Below are 13,914 nucleotides of genomic sequence, written 5' to 3'. Positions count from 1 at the left end.
GGGGAAGACAAAGGCAAAGTTTTGAAGGTCAGAAACATGTTTATTTGAGAAGTAGATTGTTAGGTAATTCCTAACAATTAGTAGAAGAGTTGCTTTAATTAATTTATTTTTATGATGCTAACTATAGTATTGGATGTAATATTTACATGTTTTCCATATATTTTCTCAGAAGCGAGATCACCTACAAGATGAAGAGGAAAGAAAGAGCTCCTGGGTTAGTCAGGAACGACAGAAAACACTGGACAGACTTCGCACATTTAAACAGGTAAAGAACAACTCTTCTGTTTCCACCAATTTCTTTTGCAAAAGAAATTTTCACTTATTCCAAGACTATACTATGCTATTAGATATTCTCTGCCATTTTATAGTTAACTGTTCTTTGGAATATTTACGACAAAATATGGCATTGGTGGTAGCGAATTTCTCTGGCCGTTGCATTCCTGGTGCCGTAATAAGCTTCTGTTTGCTGTCACATCTACACATTGTGACAAGACACATAGCAAACTTTCCGAAAAGAAGTATAATCTAAATGGTATTTCCCGCAAAGACCATTATCATCTGACATACCCCCACTACCACTGACTGGAATAACACCTGTCAATACCTGCCTCTTCCTATGACAATATAAGTATCACAAAATGGATAGAAGATGGAATGAAGGGGAGATAATAAGGAGATGGATGAAAGTGCAAGAAAACAGAGACACTATTAATTGGTGAAGACTTTTTTGTTTTGCTTAGTTTTGCTGAATACATAAAAAATATAGGTATGAGAAGTTTCTTTACTGGAAAGCTGTCTTGCTTAGCAGTACATTCTTCATATCATTATTGTTTGCAAGGCTTTTGAATTGCATAGATTCTCTAAATTAAAGCATATTTTACTTATTTTAACCAGCACCTGTTAATGAACTGACTTTATGTATGAGCACGTTTATATTGACATGTTCTCTATTGCTTTAGGCCTGCCACAATTGCCTAAAATGTTTTAGACCTGCATTTTGGAAGCAGTTTTTACTTTTGCATAAAAATGGCTATGGATGAAGCTAATTTGAAAAGACAGATACTGAAGCAGCAAATTTAAGAACTAAATTAAAAACACTTGGGAAATTCTCAAAATGTTTGATATTTTCAAGAAATACCTTTTTAAGCAGTATGATTCACATCTAAGGCTAGCATATTAGGTCAGAGAGGACTTTGCTGCAGAGCGCACCAGTTTTAGAACAGGGAAGCAAGAGGGAATTTTGAATTTTAGTTTTCAGAAAAAAACAGTTTTGAATGTACAATGTGGTTCTTAGTGAAATCCTAACTTTAACCCATGTGTATCCCTGACTACACAAATCACATGTGAATTATGGCTTAACCATGAAAAAAAGTTATGAAAATGGATCATTTTTGCATAAAGGTGAGGATTGGTTTTATGCCCAGGGCAAAATGAATGAAAATAGTAAATGAAGAAAAAAGAGTCGATTAATTGTACTTGTCATTAGGGTTTGCCTTTCTAATGAGTACTTAGTATCTAAAATAGCGTGTTGCATGTACTTATCTAATTGTAAATAACTTTTTCACTTTAGCGGTACCCTGGGCAAGTAGTACTTAAATCAGCCAGACTACGACTGGCTCATGCAAGAAGAAAATGTGCAGCCAGCTCTGTGTCCTGTGTAGATCAGCCTCAATCTTTGCCAGCAACCATACAAATCCAAGAGAAAAGTGAAGAGGTGGAATTGGAAAATGCCGTTCAGCCTTTGCAAGTGCAGGAATCCACAAGCTTAGAACAACTTCAAGATATCTCGTTACCTCCCAATGGTGTTACCTCTGAACTGCCTCATGTTAGTACTTCTCCACTCACCAGTAATGAGCTTCAAACGGAGACTATTACTGTAGTACCGTTTCCACCCCCTTTGCCTCCACCACCTCCGCTTCCACCTTTGTCCACCAAGGAAGATTACACCAAATACTTAGAGAAAAGCAACAGCTTTGTTAAACATCAGAGTGAGGAGAAGGGAGTCCAGTACTCTTCCAGTATCCCAACAGCACATTTATTTGACAGCAGTCAGCTAGTTAGTGCCAAGAAGAAGCTTAAGAAGACCGGTGATCTAGAGGGTTTACACAGGAGGAGAGGTAATGTTTTAATTTCTGTGTATTTAATTGTAACACACATCAATTCCTATTTTGAATTGCTATATAGAGAAGTGTATGCTGTATTTTATTTATAATTATTAATGGGAAAGTTGTTAAATCTTTTTCAGTTGCCAAATTTTGGCAACTCAGAAAAATGTTAGGACCTGTATGACAGCGTGCGGTATACTTGTTCAGTTAGATAGAAAACACTTGTGAAACTGATCCTATGATATACCACATTAGACTAGCTGGAAAATGGAGCTAAACATTGCCTAAAAGATTCTTTTTTTAACTATCTTGTTTACAGCTAGCACTGCAAATATTATATGCTTCACCTGAGGATGCAGTGGTTTTTTTTTAAGAACAGAATTTTACATAATTTATGGCCTAGTAAAACGAATACTTGTCTTAGAACATAGGAAACCTTGAGAATACTTTCTTCAAGGTTTCTTCAAATTTTCCTACAAAAATCCACAAACTCTCAAGTCCCCTTGAGAGCTGAGTAAGAATGTATACATTTAACTACAATTGAGAATTAAATCTATAATCATTCAGCAAAGCATTTAATAAATAGTTAAAAGATCAAAAACTTTTTTGGAAATTGAGACGAGTGAATAGCGCATAGGGCTGAGCTGGGAGATGTTACAACTTCACTGTGGTTCTGTGCTAGTTGGTTTTAACTGTTTATCCTTTATCCCATATATAAAATGGGGAGAATGGCAGCCATGTTTGAACAAAATAATCTTGATGTTTTGATGAAACATGCTATATTAGAGCAAAGCTTTTATTTGAAAATCAGAGATGGGATTTTCAAAAGCGCTCAGCTGAACTGTTTTACTGGAAGTCACTGAGAAAAAGTATCTCAGGTGGGCCTTGGGTCACACTACTGTAATATGGTTGTAATAACCTTTTAATAAAAGTTCTGTCTGGCTCTGTCAGTTACAACTACAGAAAACATCTCTCAATTGGAATTTTCCCTCATCCAGATAAAATCAAAATTAGAACTGTTTTCATCTATCAGGCAGAAACAAGGAGTGTTTCTTCTAGAATTGTCTTTAAATTACTGAGAAACCTTGAAGCAACTGAATAGTTATAGAATTTTAAGCTCTTACGAGTCTTGCAAGTCACAGGTACAGTGTCTTAAGTTCATTATCAATTTTGATGCGCTGTGCTCCATGTTTATTTTTCTGTAGTCCTACTGTTTATTTTTATTGTGTGTACAATTTGATTATACATCATAAAATGACAAATATAAAATCAAATTATATCCTCCCTCTTAAGAGTATCATTAATATCTGCAGCAGCACTCTACCTGCTGCTCTGTATTCCCTGAGATGTACCAAGTCTCTAAGTGGCTTCAGAAATTTGTGTCTCTGACAAATGAGTATTTTACAATCCTTCCTTCCTCCTTCAAATATGCAGTCCTGTTTTCTTCTTTTATTTCTCTCTTTTCCTTGTGACTATTCCAACTGTCTGGGCCATTAGTTTGATGGACAAAGTCCACTCAAAAATGCAAAACAGGTTTTAAAAATATACAAAAATATAAAAAAACCTGGAGATGGATATTCATCTATTGATTGATATGTGCTGCACGTTGTATGTGCTAGTGTGTGGGAGCTATTTTGGACTATTGTACTTTATTATATTGCATTCTCTGACAGAGATCTTACCTACTTGTAGCTCTTCAAAGAGCCAAAGCCTGATTTTTATTTCTGCAGAGACCTAGTTTCAAATTGGTGATAAAGGAAGGTTTTGTGATAAAGTATTAACTCTTCTCTGTTTTCATTAATTATAAAGGAAGGAAAGGCACGCTGTGACTAGGTGCTGATACATACATGAATCCAGAGAGGCAGGAAAATACATGCTGTTGCAGTTGACTGTACCGCTGCTTCCCTCACTGGCATGTAGTAATAGTCATACAGCAGGTAAAATCAGCCACAAAATGCAAGTTCTGAGAATGTAGGCTCTCCTCTGTGCTTGCATTTTTGTGACTGCACAGTCCAATACTTAAGATGCATACTCATTACCTGAGTTTCAAAGTCAAGAAATATAATGTAATATACACTTTCATTATGTTTTGATTTTCTTGAGTACAAACAGGAAAGCCATCTTGTTCGAAAGGTTCTGCTACCTGCCTGATAGTAGGTTACTTGGTTTCAGAAATTATAATTGTCTGTATAATCCAGTTTTGACCTGGTAATAGGGAATATAACTTTGGAGGCTAAAACAATAATAGAGCTACAGAATGATAAAATTGAAAATGCTACAGTCTCCTTTATACTTATGGTAATGGAACTATCACATTAATTGCACGTGGCTACTTTTTGGTCTGTAGGAAATACAAAATAAGACTGAATTAATCTAGTAAAAATAATACTGAAGGTCTCGATTTTTCTGCAGTGAGTTCCCCAATGGATGAAGTGCTGGCTTCTTTGAAGCGTGGCAGCTTTCACTTAAGAAAAGTTGAGCAGAGAAGTCTCCCTCCTTTTCCCAATGAAGATGATAGCAATAACATCTTGGCACAGATCAGGAAAGGGGTGAAACTGAAGAAAGTGCAGAAAGATGTTTTGAGAGAATCCTTTACAATTCTGCCTGATACTGACCCTCTGACAAGGAGCGTCCATGAAGCATTGCGACGAATTAAGGAAGCATCACCTGAATCAGAGGATGAAGAGGAGAGTTTGCCTTGCACAGACTGGGAAAATTAACCTGTAATTAACCTCCATTAAAAAAAAAAATTTATTCAACACTTTGTGTATAGCAATAGCTGCCAAGACTCAGGTTATGCATTTTAGGAGACTTAGTATGAATGTGACTAAACTGTCTGACATCCAACGTGATAAAACATGCACATATGAATTTAGTATCACTGACTTTTCAGAGAAATTTAAAGTGTATAGTAAGGAAAACTTCTTTTAGGCAACATCTTAGCCTCTTATTGTTTGAATACTTTTGCTGAATAGTGACAGGACTGCTCCTGTAAAAAACTCTATTTAATTTAGTAAATTTGAAGGGACTGTTTGCAGCTTATCAAAATGCTTTAAAAAGCTTTTAAGTAACAAAGCAGCATAATCTCTCTTGGACACACCCTGTACTTATTTTCTAATTACTTCAGGCCTTGTAAAAATTTAGCATGTTTATCACTTCAGACTGAATAGCTCCAAGTGAAGTGAAGGATGATTAGATTTGACTGCTAAACACATTGAAATCTCATTGGTTACCCTGTGTGACTGACACTTTGATAGCTTGGTGTTTCAATCTGTAAATACTCTGATTAATTGAATTTCTAGACTATAAACAGTAAACATACAAATGTAATTTATACTTGTGCTACTCATATGAATCCCGTGAACTTGCATTATACTAAGTTACAGTGCCTGAAAGCACAGATATTAGACTTCAGGAGATGAAATTAATGATTTCAGAACAAATCAGAAACCGGCAAGAGATTAGCTTTCAAAACTAAAGGCTGCTTCAGTACAACAAAGAGATTCGTAATTATAACGCCACCAATACAGCACTAGTCTTCTGTGGTAGTTCTTTTCTGATACAGGCATATGAATGAGCTTAAGTCTGAATAAAATATCCCAGTAAACTTATTTGCAAGTACCTAAATTTGGAGAAAAGAGAGCATCGTGGTTTAGACCCAGTCAGCAACTAAGCACCACACAGCCTCTCGCTCACTCCCCCCACCCCTGTGAGATTGGGGGAGGGGATTGAAAGAGAAAAAGCAAGAAAACTTGTGGGTTGAGACAAGAACAGTTTAATAATTAAAATAAAATACTAATAGTAATAATGGTAAGGATAATGATTATAATAATAACAATAATAATGATGATGACAATATAATGAAAAGAAAAATAACAAGAGAGAGAGAGAAATGAAACCCGGGGGGAAAAAAACCACAAAAAACAAGTGAGGCAACAGCTCACCACTCACTGGCTGACGCTGCCAGTCCCTGAGCCATGATCGCTGCTTCCCCCATCCAACTCCCCCCAGTTAATATACTGGGCATGAAATCATATAATATGGAATATCCCTTTGGCCAGTTTAGATCAGCTGTCTTGGCTGTGCCCCCTCCCCTCCAGGCTTCTTCTGCACCTGGCAGAGCATGGGAAGCTAGAAAAGTCCTTGACTAGTAAAAGCACTACTTAGCAACAACTAAAACATCTGTGTGTTATCAACATTATTTTCATACTAAATACAATACACAGCACTATACCAGCAACAGTGAAGAAAATTAACCCTATCCCACCTCAACCATGACAGTATCCTCCCCTTATACCATTTATGTCATGCTCAGGTCCCATACTATCAATACAGCCACAACAACCACCACCCTGCCTTCCCATCCTTTGAGAAAATACACAGATATTTATCATCCCCTTAATTTATGGACCACCTCTGTAAAATGTCTGTAAGATATGCACAAATGTCGAGAAAATGTCCACTGAGCTCATTTAGTCCATGCCTTCGGCTTCCATCTATCGTAACAGTCTTTCAGGGCCATACAGATGGCGTGTGCTGTTAGATTGTTGCATGCTGAAGTCAGCCCTTGTTCCAGCACTGCTGCACTTTGCTTCGCTTACTCAAAGTTTAGTCTTCATTAATTTGGGAGATTACTGCTATGATACCATTGATATGGCATATAGCAACCATAGTAGTGATGACATACAACATTACATAGCAATTAACAGCATACCATTCAGTTCATTGGCTGTTTTCACCCAAAATCAAATCCCCTTGAGGTACACACCAGAGTCCTCCATGGTCCTGTATCACCCACCAAGTGCACCTAGGTCCTCGAGCAAAAGCAATTCCATGAACGGGTTTCCCTTGCCTGAGGCAGGAATAACCCAGACTGTTTTGCCCAGCATATTTTTTACGTGCACTACAGGGACTCTATCCCCTTCCACAGTACGTAAGGCTTCTGATTGGGCAGGGCCAGCTCGATTGGCAGATCCCCTTGTGTTGAGTAACCAGGTGGCCTTTGCTAAATGTGTATCCCAGTGTTTAAATGTCCCACCACCCATTGCTCTCAATTTAGTCTTTAATATTCCATTGTATCTTTCGATTTTCCCAGAGGCTGGTGCATGATAGGGGATGTGATACACCCACTCAATGCCATGCTCTTTGGCCCAGGCGTCTATGAGGTTCTTTCAGAAATTAGTACCATTGTCAGACTCAGTTCTCTCTGGGGTGCCATGTCGACGTAATACTTGTTTTTCAAGGCCCAGGATAGTGTTCCAGGTGGTGGCATGGGGCACAGGATATGTTTCCAACCAGCCAGTGGTTGCTTCCACCATTGTGAGCACATGGCACTTGCCTTGGCAGGTTTGTGGGAGTGTGATATAGTCAATTTGCCAGGCCTCCCCATATTTATATTTCAGCCATCGTCCCCCATACCACAGAGGCTTTACCTGCTTCGCTTGCTTGATTGCAGCGCACGTTTCACATTCGTGGATAACCTGCGCAATAGCGTCCATGGTCAAGTCCACCCCTCGATCACGAGCCCACCTGTATGTTGCATCTCTCCCTTGATGGCCTGAGGTGTCATGGGCCCACCGAGCTAGAAATAATTCACCCTTATGTTGCCAGTCCAGATCCACCTCAGCCACTTCAATCTTGGCAGCCTGATCCACCTGCTGGTTGTTCCGATGTTCTTCAGTGGCCCGACTCTTGGGGATTTGAGCATCCACATGATGTACTTTTACAACCAGGTTCTCTACCCGGGCAGCAATATCTTGCCACAGTGCAGCAGCTCAGATGGGTTTACCTCTGCGCTGCCAGTTGCTTTGCTTCCATTGCTAGTAACCACCCCCACAGGGTATTTGCCACCATCCATGAGTCAGTATAGAGATAGAGCACTGGTCACTTTTCCCGTTCAGCAATGTCTAAGGCCAGCTGGATGGCCTTTACCTCTGCAAACTGGCTCAATCCACCTTCTCCTTCAGCAGTTTCTGCGACTTGTCGTGTAGGACTCCATATAGCAGCCTTCCATCTCGGATGCTGTTATTTTGTTGATCACATCCATTGGGATCTGATGACATCCATCTTGCCATTTGATTCCTAAGAACTGGATCTCCTGTGCAGGTCCCTTCACCTTACTTTGTTTTATGGCAAAACCGGCCTTCAGAAGGATTTGGACTATTTTCTTCCCTTTCTCAAAAGCAACCTCTGCTGTATTGCCCCACACGACGATGTCATCAATAGACTGAAAGTGTTCTGGAGCTCCAAACTGTTCTAGTGCAGTATGGATCAGTCCATGGCAAATTGTAGGACTGTGTTTCCACTCCTGGGGCAGTCGATTCCAGGTGTACTGGACACCCCTCCATGTGAAAGCAAACTGTGGCCTGCACTCTGCTGCCAGAGGGATTGAGAAGAATGCATTAGCGATATCAGTTGTGGCATACCACTTGGCTGCCTTGGACTCCATTTTGCATTGAAGTTCTAGCATGTCTGGCACAGCAGCACTCAATGGTGGAGTGACTTCATTCAGGCCACAATAGTCTACTGTTAGTCTCCACTCTCCATTAGACTTCCACACTGGCCATATGGGACTGTTAAAGGGTGAGCAAGTCTTGCTGATGACTCCTTGGCTCTCCAGTTGGTGAATGAGCTCATGGATGGGGATCAGCGAGTCTCTGTTGGTGTGGTATTTTGCTGGTGCACTGTTGTGGTGGTGATTGGCACCTGTTGTTCTTTGACCTTCAGCAACCCCACAACAGAAGGGTCTTTTGAGAGACCAGGTGAGGTAGACAGGTGTTTAATTCCCTCCTTATAGTCCTGGGTGTCTGATGTGCCAGGTCATTAGATCCACACAGTCCAGTAAACCTGGTTGTCCCTTTCCTCCACCTGGGTGGAGCCAGGGCCCCTCTAGTCCCGAACATAGTATTTGCTACTCAGTTCATGTAAATGCAAATCAGAGGTCTCTCTTTTAAGATCAAAAATAAAATCAGGGCTTCTACTCCTCTGTCTGGGGACCTGCTCACTGGAAACTGCAGCAGCACCTTTCCTGAAGGAACCCTTCTGTGTGATTGTTCTTCCTTGCAACTCATGTACCTGTGCCTCTAGGGTCGAGGTAGGTTTTCCGTCCTACTTCCTCATGTCCTCGCCATGGTCACACAGGTAAAACCATAGGGCAGACTGGGGTGTTTATCCTCTCTTGTGAGCAAAGGGACACTTACTCCTAATGGCTGAGATACCGGTCCGTACTGCTGGGGAGTAGGACATATCTTCTTTCAGTTGCTGGAGCTCTTGGCACAGTTTCTCCACAGCCAAGACGAGGGAAGAAGAGATATTTGCTTCGTAATCCCCGAGTTTATCAACCGCATTCCCTACTGTTGGTGCCTCATCATCTTTCCAGGACATTACTGCAAATGCGTTCCCATGCGTCGATGGTGCACTCCATACAAACTTCCACCACATGGGTCGTGTGCACTGGGCTTCATCTGGATCTTTGGGTGACTGTTCATTGTCCAGGTCACCGTAAATCACCTCAAGCACGGTTAATTCCCTCAGGTACTGGATACCTTTCTCCATGGTTGTCCATTTCCCTGTGCAATATATAACATCTTCCCTGAAGGGATACCTTTCCTTTACACCGGACAGGAGTCGCCTCCAGAGGCTGAGGGCTTGTGTCCCTTTTCCAATTGCTTTGTCAACACCCCCTTCCCCAGAAAGGGATCCCATTTGCTTTGCTTCTTTTCCCTCTAATTCCAGGCTACTGGCCTCGTTATCCCAGCATCGGAGGAGCCAGGTGACAATGTGCTCACCTAGATGGCAGCCAAAGTATTTTTGCATATCTCAACTCACTCAAGGCCAAGGATCAGGTGGTTTCTGTCTTTTTATGAGTTCTCCCTCTTCTTCCTCCTCTCCTCATGATGGCCCTGCTTTTTCATCATCTCTTCCTAAACACGTTGATTTTCTCTTCCAGGTTTTCCAGGCGACTGATACTGGCATGGGTCGGTTCTCTGGTTCAGCTGCAGTGCCTGTCGTGGGGGTAGGAGTGGCCTCAGTGCTTGTTGCTTTCTTTTTCTTTGTTGATTTAGATCCAGGGGCCTTCCCTTCCTCTTGGGGGCACTGAATAGTGTTAAATAGGGCTCAATAGGCATGGGCCAGGCCCCAGCACATTGCACTGATTTCTATCTCTCTGGAATTGCCAGGGTGACAACATACTTCCTCCAAATATTCTGCAAATCTTTCAGGATTCTGCACTTGTTCCAGGGTGAAGTCCCACAACACTGGGGGTGCCCACCATCTTAGGCATTTGCCCATTCTATCCCACATACCCTGCCACCCATAGCTATGGAGCCTTGGGGCAGATCTCTGGATGATATTCTTAAATTGCTTATTAACCTTGTACAAAAGCAAAACAATATTCCCAAGCGATATCACCAGATGTATCTTAACTACCCAAGGATGGTCAAGATACTGAAAAGTTGTTGTAATGAAGGAGGAAGCATTATAGAAGAAGGTAGCTAAGGTGCTAGTCTTTATTTCCTTCATGAAGAACCTCTCAGAGGAAGAGGTATAATTGCTAATTGTCTCCATGAGGTGGTACCCAAAGTACAGTATCGGCTTCCATGCAAGACCCAAATAACCAGCAAAGCTCAAGACCAGTGTTTTAATAACAAATCTCCCATACAAAACATCTCTAATCACTACAGAGCACAGGAAACTACAAAACCCAACACCAGTCTTTAAAATGTACTTTAAAATCAGCATGGTATCTATCTGATAAACTAATATTGAGAACAGATGAGCCAATGCTGTGACTAGCAACTGTTATTATCTCAAACCCTTTGAGCCTCACGTTGGGCGCCAAAAATACTGTCATGGTTTAGCCCCAGTCAGCAACTAAGCCCCACACATGCTGTCGCTCACTCCCCCCACCCCAGCGGGATGGGGGAGAGAATCAGAAGAGCAAATGCAAGAAACCTTGTGGGTTGGGACAGGAACAGTTTAATAATTAAAATAAAATAGTAATAATGGTGATGATGATGGTAGTAATAATAATAAAATGAAAAGGAAAATAATGAGAGAGAGAAATGAAACCCAGGGAAAAAAAAACAAACCAGGACGTGATGCAACTGTTCACCACCCACCAACGGACACTGCCAGTCTCCGAGCTGTGATTGCTGCTTCCCCCATCCAACTCCCCCTAGTTAATATACTGGGCATGACGTCATATGGTATGGAATATCCCTTTGGCCAGTTTGAATCCGCTCTCTTAGCTGCACCCCCTCCCAGCAGAGCATGGGAAGCTAGAAAAGTCCTTGACTAGTGTAAGCAGTACTTTAACAACAACTAAAACATCGGCGTGTTATCAACATTGTTTTCATAGTAAGTCCAAAGCACAGCACTATGCCAGCTACAGTGAAGAAAATTAACTCTGTCCCACCTAAACCATGACACAGAGTAACTTTGGGATTCAGCTGAGACATCAAACCAACTATAAAGCCTCCCTTTTACTGTACTGAATAACCAATTGAAAAACCAATTAAATAGCTCCTTGCAGAGAAGCTTGATACATAGTAATGTGATGTTCCAGAATGAGCAGAATTCCTAGTTGCACTACAGTAGCTGAAATTCAGTAATGTGCAACTAAGATTTTTTTTCTTCTTAGTTTGAAGTGTATTTCAGTATGAGAAATAATAAGTGACTACAGTGTAATGAAGGATGAGAGTTGAATACAGTACATGTTCAAGTTCGTGTTTGCTTCCAGCGTGGTACATTTAGCAAGATATACTGCAGCACCTTTTTTAGAAGGCTATTTATAGTCTTACACCTTTTTAATGTAGACATTTTCATGCTTTTTAAAAAATAATATTTAGCTATGCTGAACCAAGTTTGTTATACTTTATCATTTGTTATAAGAAGAAATTTTTTGTAATTTCATACTTAAAATTATTTTCTCTTTTGATTTAAAATGGCTTTTGATTACTGTAAACAGCCTTTAAAAAAGATCAAAATACATATACATACTGATACTTCAGTTGTGAAAATCCTACTTCTCTTGCTGCCTTTAGTGGCTGCAAAAATAGTTGTATTTCATACCCAAAAGCCTATTGGCTGAATAAAAAAAAAAAACCCTTTTGATCCTGATGATTTTTTTTCTTAAAGGAGAGTTAGAACTTCCTCTGCAGTGAATACTTGGAAGTAATCCTAAACTGGCTGGACTAGACTGGCTGCAGGCAGATACTCTTATGATATAACAGCACTAAGAGTTATGTCAGTACAGAAATACAAATAGCCTTGTACCATCTAGAAACTCTGTGTGATACTACGGTAAAGTCAGCCTATTACAATTCTAAGAAAACTAAATTTTCACTAGCATTTTATTTTTATTGGCATGACATATGCTGTGTTTGAGAAGTACACAACCCATGTCCTTTGTGTAGCATGTTTGATTCACCATTCCTCTCATGAAAGACAAACTACTATGTGGATTTTTATTTTCTTTTTTTAAGTAGAGTTATGCATTGGTGCTGTGATGTAATAGATCATGTACTGTGTTAACTTTTATAACAGGAGATTTCATGTCTTGCCATTTACTTTTATAAATAGAAACAGGAGAACTTACCTTAGCAGTAGGCTATGTAACCTAAAGGAAGCTCAGCTGTTGGACCCTTCAGCTGTTTTTCTGTGGCTGTCCTGAAATTAAAGCACTATCAAACATCTTGAAAGGATATCACTTTACCCTTGCTATCAACAGGCATTTTCTTAACCTTGTTGCCTTATTTATAAAGTTCGTGAACATTCATTTTCAAAGCACCTGTGAGCAACGTTATTTCAGAGTTGTATTAATTTTGCTGTGTGTATTAGTTGTCAGGTCTGTATTCTGTCCTGAGAAGATCAGCTCTAGGAAACACTTGATACTGGCTTTCCAAGGGCCTAAAACTACATAACGTTTGGGGTTTTTTTTCTTAAACTGCTTCTCTGAACCCTGAGTTACATGGTGTGGTTATAAGCTAATAATGTGTTCACGCAGCAATAACAGCAATCTCAAAGTCTGACATTGCCTATACCATAAGCTGTGGTGCATTTTTGCTCTACATTTGTCTGTACTTCCAGTCACACCACACTTTAAAACCAAGTTAATCAAATTTTTGTCTGTAGCACAAAGCAAAACTATGATGTAGAATGGTAATTCAGATTATACAGTTCATCTGAAACTTAGTGCTAAATTAATAGTGGTGATTGAGCAGCATTTATGTCCATTTTTTCCTATTTTCCAGCCTGCATTTTTATTCCTTATAGTATACATATGGGACACTAAGAAAATTCCAAGCCGAGGAAAAATAGTGTCATTTAAAAATATAGGTGTAATTGTCCTCTTGCACAACATTTGTGTCTACAGTTTACCACTGTGTTATGATTTATCTAAATAGCTCCATGCTGTACTGTACTACAGTTTTCAGATGTTTGCCATGTGATCTGTCAGCTTTGCCTTGAAAATATGTGCATGACTGAGAAAAATTGTCCTTAATCTGTTTTATATTTAGCTGAAATCTTAGATTCCTGTAATAGTTTAGTTTATAGAAATTAAGTTCTCATAGGAACACAAAAAGTGGTTATGCTGAGTATAGCAGTTTATATCAGTTCAAAACTGCCATCTTCAATGTGGAAAATAAATGAGGTTTTCTCCACATACTCCTACAAAAAATAATCCTAGATTGTAATCTCCCATGAGTCACTAGATGTCTCAATTTCACATAATTCACCACTCTTCTATGAAAATTGTGCATATATCATGTACAGGCTAATGCATAAAACTTCCCATCCTCTGTAATGT

The 13,914-nt window shown here is 39.8% G+C and overlaps 1 protein-coding gene across 1 annotated transcript in view; it reads left to right on the top strand.

Moving 5' to 3' along the window:
• The window catches only part of LOC142049907 (junction-mediating and -regulatory protein-like), a 107,461-nt gene extending 96,244 nt beyond the window's left edge, over positions 1–11,217 (top strand). The window contains exons 8-10 of the mRNA XM_075078099.1: positions 170–265; positions 1,571–2,117; positions 4,518–11,217. Coding sequence (XP_074934200.1) covers positions 170–265; positions 1,571–2,117; positions 4,518–4,825 — 951 coding nt within the window. The 3' untranslated portion in view covers positions 4,826–11,217. The remainder of the gene's footprint in view (positions 1–169; positions 266–1,570; positions 2,118–4,517) is intronic.
• The last annotated feature ends 2,697 nt before the right edge of the window (positions 11,218–13,914 follow it).

Source organism: Phalacrocorax aristotelis, chromosome W (assembly GCF_949628215.1).
Source record: "Phalacrocorax aristotelis chromosome W, bGulAri2.1, whole genome shotgun sequence".
Taxonomy (NCBI): domain Eukaryota; kingdom Metazoa; phylum Chordata; class Aves; order Suliformes; family Phalacrocoracidae; genus Phalacrocorax; species Phalacrocorax aristotelis.
The sequence above is the reverse complement of the archived record's forward strand: the minus strand, read 5'-3'. Positions and strand labels throughout refer to the sequence as shown.